General features: G+C 44.9%; 1 protein-coding gene across 1 annotated transcript; it reads left to right on the forward strand.

Moving 5' to 3' along the window:
• The first annotated feature begins 2,307 nt into the window (after nucleotides 1–2,307).
• On the forward strand, nucleotides 2,308–5,026 carry LOC128413356 (protein gooseberry-like). The gene is made up of 3 exons (XM_053387398.1): nucleotides 2,308–2,534; nucleotides 3,068–3,272; nucleotides 4,348–5,026. The coding sequence occupies exons 1-3, from the start codon at nucleotides 2,308–2,310 to the stop codon at nucleotides 4,909–4,911; spliced, it is 996 nt and encodes a 331-aa protein (XP_053243373.1). The 3' UTR covers nucleotides 4,912–5,026.
• The last annotated feature ends 6,872 nt before the right edge of the window (nucleotides 5,027–11,898 follow it).

Consider the following 11,898-nt stretch of genomic DNA (forward strand, 5'->3'; position numbering starts at 1 on the left):
AAAATCTTTAATAAAAGAAGAAGAAGAAAGAAAGAGAATGCAACCCCCTTGCAGTTACAAGCGATAGTGCCCTGAGACTGTGTAGATTCAGGATTTGGTTGCGCCGTCTGTCCGGGGCTGAATACTCTGAGCATCTAACATCAACCGCTTGGGCTTGAAAGACCTACTGACTTCCAACCCCCTTATTGCGCAAATATTAGTTCTGAGTGGGCAACTTGGGTGGGTAAAATAGCACCTCTTCCCCAGCGCCACAAATAGTTCTGAATCTCTACTCCCCTCCCCTCCCCTCGTTTGCTGTTTTCAAACCCAACAGCAGATGACTATTACAATTCTCCCAACATCAGTCCCAAGCAGTGACAGACCTACATTTTCGGGGTCCTGAACTTGAGCTGTTCTGGGGGCCCCTTCAAAACTAGCAATGAGTTCTGTTGTCATCTTCAATGGGGTTGTTCCCTGACAGATCATCACATTTTAAAAAAAGAATTTCTGTTCTGGGTTGTCACATGTGTCAAAGTCACTGGAGAGAATAAAAATGTTTATGCTTGTGAACTAAATTCAGGCCTGGGGCCCCTCTGAGATTAGGTGCCCAGAATCTTAAGATTCATTGGTTTCCAAGGAGATCTGCCCCTGATTCCAAGCTGCTCTCTGTATAACATAGGCAAAATGCCAGAATCTAGATGCTAGAACAGTTCTGGAGAGAGAGATAAATGTAATACAATAGATAAAAGGCAAGATTAAAACAACACCCAATTGAGATCAAAAAGCTAAGGTTGGAGGATAAAAGCTGCAATAAGGACAACTAGCTGCAACTAGATCTAAATGTCTTCACCTGACACATACAAAAACATCAAAGTGATGCCAGGCACGCCTCTCTGGGAGTGGAAGGTGCGGGATTTATTTCCCCACATCCATCTCTCTGAATGAGGGAAAGAGTTGAGTGGTGGAGAGTAGAGGGCATCATTACGCAGGAGAGACTGCTAAATCTTTGTGAAAGGAAAGGTACTAGGTGGTGTGTCATCTGGTGTGGATGAGGAAAGACTGCAGCGTTATCGCCTGCCCTGGGTGGCATCTACACATAAAAAACACTCTGCAAATGGTTTTTTTTTTAAAAAAATTTGAAAAATATATTGAATTTCCCATAGCTCACCACAAAAATGTAGTTCTTACTCGAAAAAAAGTTTCCTTCCCGATTCTGAGTCAACATACTTAGGATTAGGGTTTATAGGTACACTTAGGGAGGGTCCCTTGTGTTAATTTTCTTATGCAAAAATAACAAAGAATGTACCAACGGGGAAACATTATTGATTAACAAACTGCCAGGGACTGGGAACATTCATTGTATGAGCTGGAAGGTTTCAGAACGTTTTCAGTTCCTTTGAGGATCGGAGGCAACTATCTTGCCTCGGGTGTAGGGTGGAGCGGCAGGCTATTTGGATGCCGCATGTCCCTGAAAGGCAGAGGAATATGGCCACGTGAAAGTTGTGGTGATAGAAAGACAGAAAGAGAAATAGTTGAAGTGAAAAAGAAAGGAAGCACCAGCAACGTCTGAAGCAAGCCTAGGAAACGGAAAGTTCTCTTTTCCTCTGAATGCAACCCCGTTGCAGTTACAAGCGATAGTGCCTTGAGACTGTGTAGATTCAGGATTTGGTTGCGACGTCTGTCCGGGGCTGAATACTCTGAGCATCTAACATCAACCGCTTGGGCTTGAAAGACCTACTGACTTCTTGGCAAGAGGAGTTTGCCTTCCCTTTATTTGCAGTGGTGTTACTCACATTCTTCCCTTAAAGTTTTTGCACCGCCTAACCTTAACGAAAACCTCTAAGCGGCTTACGAAAGCATGAACATGATGGATAAAAGTCAAAGTGAAAAACATGCAAAATGCAATTACAGTCAAGCTAAAACCACCGATTAAAAGGCATAGCAACTTTTTGCAGGTAAAGGAAAGGAAACAAAGTTTATAGCAGGCGCCGAAAAGGGTGCAGTGAAGGCGCCTGCTTCATCTCAAAAGGCAGGGGGTTTCAGAGTGTACTTGCTGCATCTAGGCTTCTTGGGCAAAGCCTTTCAACATCCCTAAGTCTTGGCGCATCTCTGTCTGCAAAATGAAAGCCTCATTATAATATTTTTAAAAAATAAACCACAGTTCTGTCTGGCTCTCTCGCTCCCCAACCCGTCTTCTCAATTCCCTTCTCTTCAACTGTGCGCACTAATCTCCAGGCCTATGGGGCTATTTTCCAGTTTTGCTAAGGGGTGATGCTAAGGGAAGGGTGCGCTCCAGCCAATCTAGATTGGTCAAGCAGCGCTTGAAAAATGAACTTGAAAATCGCTCCTCCCCAAAAGCCGCCTCCCCATTGGAGCGCTTCTCTCGAAGGAAAACGCGCCGGCCAATTGGCAGCCAGGAGGGGCTATAAAGGCGCCGAACTCCAGAAACCTGGAGCGCGCCTTGAGGAGAAAGGGCATTTTTGGAAGCGAAAAGCAGCTTTGTTGGAAGAGAGCGAGGCAGCGCTTTTGCAAGATGAAAACTACCAACAGCCAAGGTAAGAAGATTTTTAGTTCTCTTGTCTATAAAAAATTGCTCAAATGATTGATATAAATTCAGGGTTTCATAAGCGACGGTTTTAAAAATGAAGGGTGTTTCTGTTTCTGGGTCAGGCTCAGGGTGTAGGGAAGGCTTTCAAAGACCCATTTGTGGTAGCCGGGGAGGGATTACACAGGGGCTCAAATGTCTTCGGTTGGAAACAGTTCGCAAGATTGGTTTGCACATCTTTCGTTATAAGCATGAAGCATTTACTGCATTTTACTGCATGAAGCATTTACACACACATTTTCTGATTGTTAAATCCCTTTCACATAAACGGGATTAAATTTCCCAATAAACGTGGTTAGGATCGGCTGCGGAAAACGATGGCAGGCATAGAAATAAGAGCGTAAACTTCTTACTTAAAATTCTTTGGGGGTTTTTCATGCAAGCCTTGTTCAGAGCAACCGGAGGTTTATTTAAAATTAGTGTCCATTGTTAAGGCAAAACCAATTCAGGGAGGAAGATCTGCAAGCGTCGCTTCAGTTGAAGCCGAGCGCTTCCTTCAGATTTGCCTCTTTGTCTTTTCCCAGGAGGAAGCCACCCCAAAGTCGGAGGAGGAAGGAGAAAAAGGACTGTTTTCAGCCCATCTCACGTCGAGCTCCTAAAAAAGTCCTTTGCAGAGAACCAGTACCCCGGATACGAGACCAGGGAGGCGCTAGCGAGGTGCATCGGTACTGAAGAAGATCGTGTGCACGTAAGAATCGGGATGGTGGGGGCTCCCAAGACTTCCCTAAACCGCACATAACTGGAACAATTTGAAGCGCTCAGAATAACCCTTGCGTAGTCGAAGGCCTTAGTTCACCCGTGTACCTCTCAGCTTATCGCGAAAGGCGCCTTGTTCAAGAGCTAACTTCCTCTTTCGTGGTGTGTTTTTTTTTGGGGGGGGTAGCCGTATCGTGGGTTCTGGGTTTAAATCATTTTTTAAAAATCTTCAGTGACCCAGCATAGAAATCTAATTTCTGCAATGGATAGGCTTAGTGCTAAAAGTACATTAAATCTGGTTTTATAGGCTGCCTTTGCAGCCTGATCCAGTTAACACTAACTCCCAAGGTAACGTGCAGAGGACTGCAGCCATAAGCAGCTTGCACTGGGGAGACTAAAACGAGTTAAGCTTACATTGCTTTTTCTGGCAAAAGTTGAGCAAGTCCTTAGTTCTCTTCTACAGAGAAATGGGCATTTAGAAATATTTCTAAATTGTCATTTAGAAATAAACACTTCCCTGCCTAGTCCATTACCCCCAGGACACTTGGGGGACTGAGGCAGAAGACCCCAAACAGGGCACAACAAATGGGTAGGTCTTCTGAGTGAGCCATTTAAAATTACTATTACTAAGATTATGGAATGTTTAAAACAATTGCCAGGCATAAAGTGTTGCCTTCCAGCACAAATGCACACAGAGATGTTAAGTCTTGTATGCAGCCATCCACTTGGCATTAACAATATACTTCAATAAATCGAGTCTTGTGGAACTGTACACTTGTGCAGCTTTTAAAGGTGGCTTTTTCTGATACTGCAGAACAAAATACAGCCAAATAGCAGTATTTAGTCATTCCAACTTAGAAGCTTTATATTTAGCAGTAACTGGAGATTATGAACATGGGATATATGAATGTGGAGCTGAAGAGAGTAGACAAATGCTGCAGAAAACTAAAGAGAAACCCCAGAGGAATAAGCATAATTTATTAAATGTAATTCTCTCTGTTGGATCAAAAAGACATATTTATGGTAGCAATGTCTTCTATACTGGTTCTCTTCTTTCTTCTGTTCAGGTCTGGTTTCAAAACAGAAGGGCCAGAACACCAAAGAGCATTGGTTCCAGGATAAGGATCGGGAACCATGCTGCAGCTCCTTATAGCCGGAGTGAAAGAACCCGTCCAAGAAGCAGCCTGGACAGCAGCCCGAGAAGCAATCCAGGAAACAGCCAAAATATTCATATGGAACAATTTTATCAGCCACACAACTTGCACTATGCTGAAAGCAATAGAGGAGCAGGGTTGTGGCAGCCACCTCTCAACAACACGCAAGCAGGAGAGTGTGCCCCGCAACAGCAGAGCTCCCTGGAATGGAACCCTGCTTATTACCAGCAAGCTGCTTTTTGTGGAACTGGGCTTTGTGAGACTTCCCAGGAGAGCAACTGCCCAGTTCCATATTACGGTGCGGAGATGGTGAGGCAGCCTCCACCATCATCTGATAACTTCTTCATGGCATCAAGCACTTATACTCCCTGGTCTGCAACGGGGAGTTATTCAGCTACAAATCCTGTACAAATGCAGAATGTTGATGGAAGTGCTTCGGACTCTCAGTTTTTCTCTTTAAGTCAGGTTCCAGATTAGCATCCCCACTCCCCAACTCCTTCCTTGCTATCCTGTACATATTTTCCAAGCTCCCTCTTTTAATGCCTTTTAATGTATTACTTTGATATTTTGAATAAAGTTTGTTCCTTTACTAGCTTGTCTGTAGTCTTGAGTTAATTTTCCATTTACTGCAACATTCACTTTCCTGTGTGCAAGCATATCAACATGGGCTTAATTTTTCCATAGAAAGAGTCAGTTGTGCGGTACATGTGGTTCTAGAGATAAAAGGTCAGGTCTTCCCCTCCCCCAGGTTAATTCCCCCCCCCCCAAGGTTTGTACTCTACTGCCTTCAATGAAGCTTTATGGGAGGGTTGCCTGTGAACTAGAGGTACCACTGTATATGCCTGAGGGAAGGTAGCCGCGCCCTGTGGTGGCGCCTGGGCAGCGGCTACGAGATAACTCTGAAGGGCTTCCCTCTCGCCATTGTCTTCCCTTATTACGTTCCCGCAGCATCAGCGCTATGACGAACGTCTTGCTGGGGCAACGGGGGGGGGTGTCCTTCCCGCTCCTCTTTCTGGGCCCAACGGCCGCCCATCCCCCACTAACTCTCGCTTCGCCTCATAAAATCAAGGTTGACGCCGCGCGCCATTTCCCGCCCAAACCGCCCCCGCGCATGCGCCCCCGCCTGTCCTGCCTTGGCGCCCTTTGGCCACGGCTTCCCCTGCGGCGTCACCTTGACCGCCCTCCTCCTCCTCCTCCTCCTTCTCCCTGGTCTACCCGCTTCTCCCCCCGTCCCCTCGGTCTACTCTTCGCTCTCTCTTCACACAAGGGCCCCCTCACCCCACCCCGCAGGGGGGACCCACCCGTGAGGCGAGATAAGCGCATTAGCATGTCTGGGCTCTGAGGAAGGCTGCCCCCTCTCGCCTTCCATGCTGCTCCTTTCATTCCTTCATCCTTCTGCTCCCCTCTGGCCCCTCCAGGCTCAGCGCAGGGGGGGGCGGGGCGGCTGCGCTGCCCTAAATCCTCCTCTGCTTGGAAGCTGGATCTTCCTCACTTCCACTTCTACCCCACTCCAAATCTGCCTCTGCAGCAGCCTCGGGGCAAAGAGGAGGCGCCACTGGTCTCTTCCCGCCTTTCTTCGCCATTTGATCTTAATCTCCCAACAATCTCCATTCTTCCCTGGGGGGAAAGTTTTGGGACTCGTCTCAGGTGACCAAATGTCTTGGGCCGGCCCTGCTGACCCCCCTGCAGGAGTAAGTCTGGCCAAGGTGGCTGGGACGTCAGCTCAGGCAAATGCAACCCAGGGAGGATTTCACCCTGAAGCCTGTGCCCCCTTTTCATCTTTGCCTCCTTTTCTGAACCTGCCCCTGGAAATTCGGCTGGTGTTTCCCTCCTCCATAAAGAAAGCCCTGAGGGCCCTGAGCACTAGCATTCCCTGGGTGGTTGCCAGATGCTGAGGGATAAGCACTCTGCACATGCCTGGGAGTAAACCATCTACCAGCGTCTGATAGATTCCCTTAGGTGAGAGAAAGGGTTTCTAGAGTGATAGCCTAGTAGGTGCCTCCCAGAACTCATTGGAGGAAGACTAAATGGTGACCACCACAGCACAGCACTGTCGAAAACGAGGACACATATCATTCAATGGGTCTCTGCTAATTTAAGGTACTATTCATCCTTATATTTGGAAGTATGGTTGATTCCCCCCCCCCCTCAATTTTATTATTTTATCTGTTAGTAAACCACGTTGCAGTTTTTTGTTTTACAATCAAGTGGTGTATACATTTAATGAAATAAACAAATGGCCAAAGGCAACTTAAAAACAATTACTGTAATTTAAATAGAAATATAATACTTCTCACCGTATTTAGGTGACCTGAATGCCTGCTTAGTCTGCTGTCCAAATGCTGACTGTTGGGTATTTCTTTATCTTCTCTAAATCATCTAGTGAAGACCTTTTGGTTCACGCACATGGTTTAATTCTTTATTGAAGCTTGGGTGTTTTATACTCTCTGTGATGCCATCCATATAAGTTGCAAAAGATGTTTTTGCTTCTCTTTTATCTTTGGTTGATCATGATTTTTAATTATTATAAATCAAGACAGATCCATATAGTCAGAAATACGTCCCTCTCAATCCCTACCATTTCATTTACTTATGTACTGCTTTTGAAATGAACCTCACAAAGTGGTTTACATCAATATATCAAAACAATAAGCATCCATTTAAAATGTAATAAAACAGCAAAGGCAAAGTGCAAGGTGGAAAAGTTCAATGATTTTAGGATTGTAGCTTTTAAAAGTGTAGTTTAGTGGGAGAGAAATTTTTCTCTATCCACTTTCTCCATGCAACGCAAAATTTTATAAATTTCTGTCATGCCACCTCTTATCCAAATTTTCTCTAAACCAAAAAATCCCCAATGCTCCAACCTTTCCTCATTTTCCCATCCACTCTGCTTGCCATTTCTTAATTATCTGAACTGGAGATCTGTGATAACGCATCACCTGCTTGTATGCATAGGGTGGGATGGGGGGCGCAACTAATCGCTGTCCCGCTCCCCCTCCCAGTCCTAATTGCTTTCTAAATTGCTGTTTCCTTTGCATGGCAGCGGTGGGAAGAACGCTGGGTATTTTGCAGTAGATCACAAAGGATTGCTGACCTCACCTCCCCGTGTTTATAAATACAGTAACCGCAAAATAATCCCCTCCCCCTCTACATTATACTGCTGAGATGAAGAATACTTGAGTTAACCAGCAACGGATTTACGTGTGGAAAGCCTGTGAGCTCCCATTAATTCTGATTCTCAAAACAAGTTCCTGGGCTCATAATTCTTGTATTCTAAGTGTATGGCTTTTGTACTAAGCTCTTTATTGCTGGATCCTAGGTTCTAGTTAAAGCGAGGGAAGCAAATCTCTTGCTGCATGGTGCCTGTGACTTCCAACCCCCTTATTGCGCAAATATTAGTTCTGAGTGGGCAACTTGGGTGGGTAAAATAGCACCTCTTCCCCAGCGCCACAAATAGTTCTGAATCTCTACTCCCCTCCCCTCCCCTCGTTTGCTGTTTTCAAACCCAACAGCAGATGACTATTACAATTCTCCCAACATCAGTCCCAAGCAGTGACAGACCTACATTTTCGGGGTCCTGAACTTGAGCTGTTCTGGGGGCCCCTTCAAAACTAGCAATGAGTTCTGTTGTCATCTTCAATGGGGTTGTTCCCTGACAGATCATCACATTTTAAAAAAAGAATTTCTGTTCTGGGTTGTCACATGTGTCAAAGTCACTGGAGAGAATAAAAATGTTTATGCTTGTGAACTAAATTCAGGCCTGGGGCCCCTCTGAGATTAGGTGCCCAGAATCTTAAGATTCATTGGTTTCCAAGGAGATCTGCCCCTGATTCCAAGCTGCTCTCTGTATAACATAGGCAAAATGCCAGAATCTAGATGCTAGAACAGTTCTGGAGAGAGAGATAAATGTAATACAATAGATAAAAGGCAAGATTAAAACAACACCCAATTGAGATCAAAAAGCTAAGGTTGGAGGATAAAAGCTGCAATAAGGACAACTAGCTGCAACTAGATCTAAATGTCTTCACCTGACACATACAAAAACATCAAAGTGATGCCAGGCACGCCTCTCTGGGAGTGGAAGGTGCGGGATTTATTTCCCCACATCCATCTCTCTGAATGAGGGAAAGAGTTGAGTGGTGGAGAGTAGAGGGCATCATTACGCAGGAGAGACTGCTAAATCTTTGTGAAAGGAAAGGTACTAGGTGGTGTGTCATCTGGTGTGGATGAGGAAAGACTGCAGCGTTATCGCCTGCCCTGGGTGGCATCTACACATAAAAAACACTCTGCAAATGGTTTTTTTTTAAAAAAATTTGAAAAATATATTGAATTTCCCATAGCTCACCACAAAAATGTAGTTCTTACTCGAAAAAAAGTTTCCTTCCCGATTCTGAGTCAACATACTTAGGATTAGGGTTTATAGGTACACTTAGGGAGGGTCCCTTGTGTTAATTTTCTTATGCAAAAATAACAAAGAATGTACCAACGGGGAAACATTATTGATTAACAAACTGCCAGGGACTGGGAACATTCATTGTATGAGCTGGAAGGTTTCAGAACGTTTTCAGTTCCTTTGAGGATCGGAGGCAACTATCTTGCCTCGGGTGTAGGGTGGAGCGGCAGGCTATTTGGATGCCGCATGTCCCTGAAAGTCAGAGGAATATGGCCACGTGAAAGTTGTGGTGATAGAAAGACAGAAAGAGAAATAGTTGAAGTGAAAAAGAAAGGAAGCACCAGCAACGTCTGAAGCAAGCCTAGGAAACGGAAAGTTCTCTTTTCCTCTGAATGCAACCCCGTTGCAGTTACAAGCGATAGTGCCTTGAGACTGTGTAGATTCAGGATTTGGTTGCGACGTCTGTCCGGGGCTGAATACTCTGAGCATCTAACATCAACCGCTTGGGCTTGAAAGACCTACTGACTTCTTGGCAAGAGGAGTTTGCCTTCCCTTTATTTGCAGTGGTGTTACTCACATTCTTCCCTTAAAGTTTTTGCACCGCCTAACCTTAACGAAAACCTCTAAGCGGCTTACGAAAGCATGAACATGATGGATAAAAGTCAAAGTGAAAAACATGCAAAATGCAATTACAGTCAAGCTAAAACCACCGATTAAAAGGCATAGCAACTTTTTGCAGGTAAAGGAAAGGAAACAAAGTTTATAGCAGGCGCCGAAAAGGGTGCAGTGAAGGCGCCTGCTTCATCTCAAAAGGCAGGGGGTTTCAGAGTGTACTTGCTGCATCTAGGCTTCTTGGGCAAAGCCTTTCAACATCCCTAAGTCTTGGCGCATCTCTGTCTGCAAAATGAAAGCCTCATTATAATATTTTTAAAAAATAAACCACAGTTCTGTCTGGCTCTCTCGCTCCCCAACCCGTCTTCTCAATTCCCTTCTCTTCAACTGTGCGCACTAATCTCCAGGCCTATGGGGCTATTTTCCAGTTTTGCTAAGGGGTGATGCTAAGGGAAGGGTGCGCTCCAGCCAATCTAGATTGGTCAAGCAGCGCTTGAAAAATGAACTTGAAAATCGCTCCTCCCCAAAAGCCGCCTCCCCATTGGAGCGCTTCTCTCGAAGGAAAACGCGCCGGCCAATTGGCAGCCAGGAGGGGCTATAAAGGCGCCGAACTCCAGAAACCTGGAGCGCGCCTTGAGGAGAAAGGGCATTTTTGGAAGCGAAAAGCAGCTTTGTTGGAAGAGAGCGAGGCAGCGCTTTTGCAAGATGAAAACTACCAACAGCCAAGGTAAGAAGATTTTTAGTTCTCTTGTCTATAAAAAATTGCTCAAATGATTGATATAAATTCAGGGTTTCATAAGCGACGGTTTTAAAAATGAAGGGTGTTTCTGTTTCTGGGTCAGGCTCAGGGTGTAGGGAAGGCTTTCAAAGACCCATTTGTGGTAGCCGGGGAGGGATTACACAGGGGCTCAAATGTCTTCGGTTGGAAACAGTTCGCAAGATTGGTTTGCACATCTTTCGTTATAAGCATGAAGCATTTACTGCATTTTACTGCATGAAGCATTTACACACACATTTTCTGATTGTTAAATCCCTTTCACATAAACGGGATTAAATTTCCCAATAAACGTGGTTAGGATCGGCTGCGGAAAACGATGGCAGGCATAGAAATAAGAGCGTAAACTTCTTACTTAAAATTCTTTGGGGGTTTTTCATGCAAGCCTTGTTCAGAGCAACCGGAGGTTTATTTAAAATTAGTGTCCATTGTTAAGGCAAAACCAATTCAGGGAGGAAGATCTGCAAGCGTCGCTTCAGTTGAAGCCGAGCGCTTCCTTCAGATTTGCCTCTTTGTCTTTTCCCAGGAGGAAGCCACCCCAAAGTCGGAGGAGGAAGGAGAAAAAGGACTGTTTTCAGCCCATCTCACGTCGAGCTCCTAAAAAAGTCCTTTGCAGAGAACCAGTACCCCGGATACGAGACCAGGGAGGCGCTAGCGAGGTGCATCGGTACTGAAGAAGATCGTGTGCACGTAAGAATCGGGATGGTGGGGGCTCCCAAGACTTCCCTAAACCGCACATAACTGGAACAATTTGAAGCGCTCAGAATAACCCTTGCGTAGTCGAAGGCCTTAGTTCACCCGTGTACCTCTCAGCTTATCGCGAAAGGCGCCTTGTTCAAGAGCTAACTTCCTCTTTCGTGGTGTGTTTTTTTTTGGGGGGGGTAGCCGTATCGTGGGTTCTGGGTTTAAATCATTTTTTAAAAATCTTCAGTGACCCAGCATAGAAATCTAATTTCTGCAATGGATAGGCTTAGTGCTAAAAGTACATTAAATCTGGTTTTATAGGCTGCCTTTGCAGCCTGATCCAGTTAACACTAACTCCCAAGGTAACGTGCAGAGGACTGCAGCCATAAGCAGCTTGCACTGGGGAGACTAAAACGAGTTAAGCTTACATTGCTTTTTCTGGCAAAAGTTGAGCAAGTCCTTAGTTCTCTTCTACAGAGAAATGGGCATTTAGAAATATTTCTAAATTGTCATTTAGAAATAAACACTTCCCTGCCTAGTCCATTACCCCCAGGACACTTGGGGGACTGAGGCAGAAGACCCCAAACAGGGCACAACAAATGGGTAGGTCTTCTGAGTGAGCCATTTAAAATTACTATTACTAAGATTATGGAATGTTTAAAACAATTGCCAGGCATAAAGTGTTGCCTTCCAGCACAAATGCACACAGAGATGTTAAGTCTTGTATGCAGCCATCCACTTGGCATTAACAATATACTTCAATAAATCGAGTCTTGTGGAACTGTACACTTGTGCAGCTTTTAAAGGTGGCTTTTTCTGATACTGCAGAACAAAATACAGCCAAATAGCAGTATTTAGTCATTCCAACTTAGAAGCTTTATATTTAGCAGTAACTGGAGATTATGAACATGGGATATATGAATGTGGAGCTGAAGAGAGTAGACAAATGCTGCAGAAAACTAAAGAGAAACCCCAGAGGAATAAGCATAATTTATTAAAT

This window comes from Podarcis raffonei, chromosome 5 (assembly GCF_027172205.1).
Source record: "Podarcis raffonei isolate rPodRaf1 chromosome 5, rPodRaf1.pri, whole genome shotgun sequence".
NCBI lineage: Eukaryota > Metazoa > Chordata > Lepidosauria > Squamata > Lacertidae > Podarcis > Podarcis raffonei.

What these genes read in the sequence shown, in the direction of transcription:
- LOC128413356 (XM_053387398.1), top strand. Translation starts at nt 2,308, where the DNA reads ATGAACTTGAAAATCGCTCCTCCCCAAAAGCCGCCTCCCCATTGGAGC. An exon ending in GAAAACTACCAACAGCCAAG is followed by an intron (nt 2,535 to 3,067) that starts GTAAGAAGATTT and finishes CTTCAGTTGAAG; the next exon opens with CCGAGCGCTTCCTTCAGATT. An exon ending in CTGAAGAAGATCGTGTGCAC is followed by an intron (nt 3,273 to 4,347) that starts GTAAGAATCGGG and finishes TCTTCTGTTCAG; the next exon opens with GTCTGGTTTCAAAACAGAAG.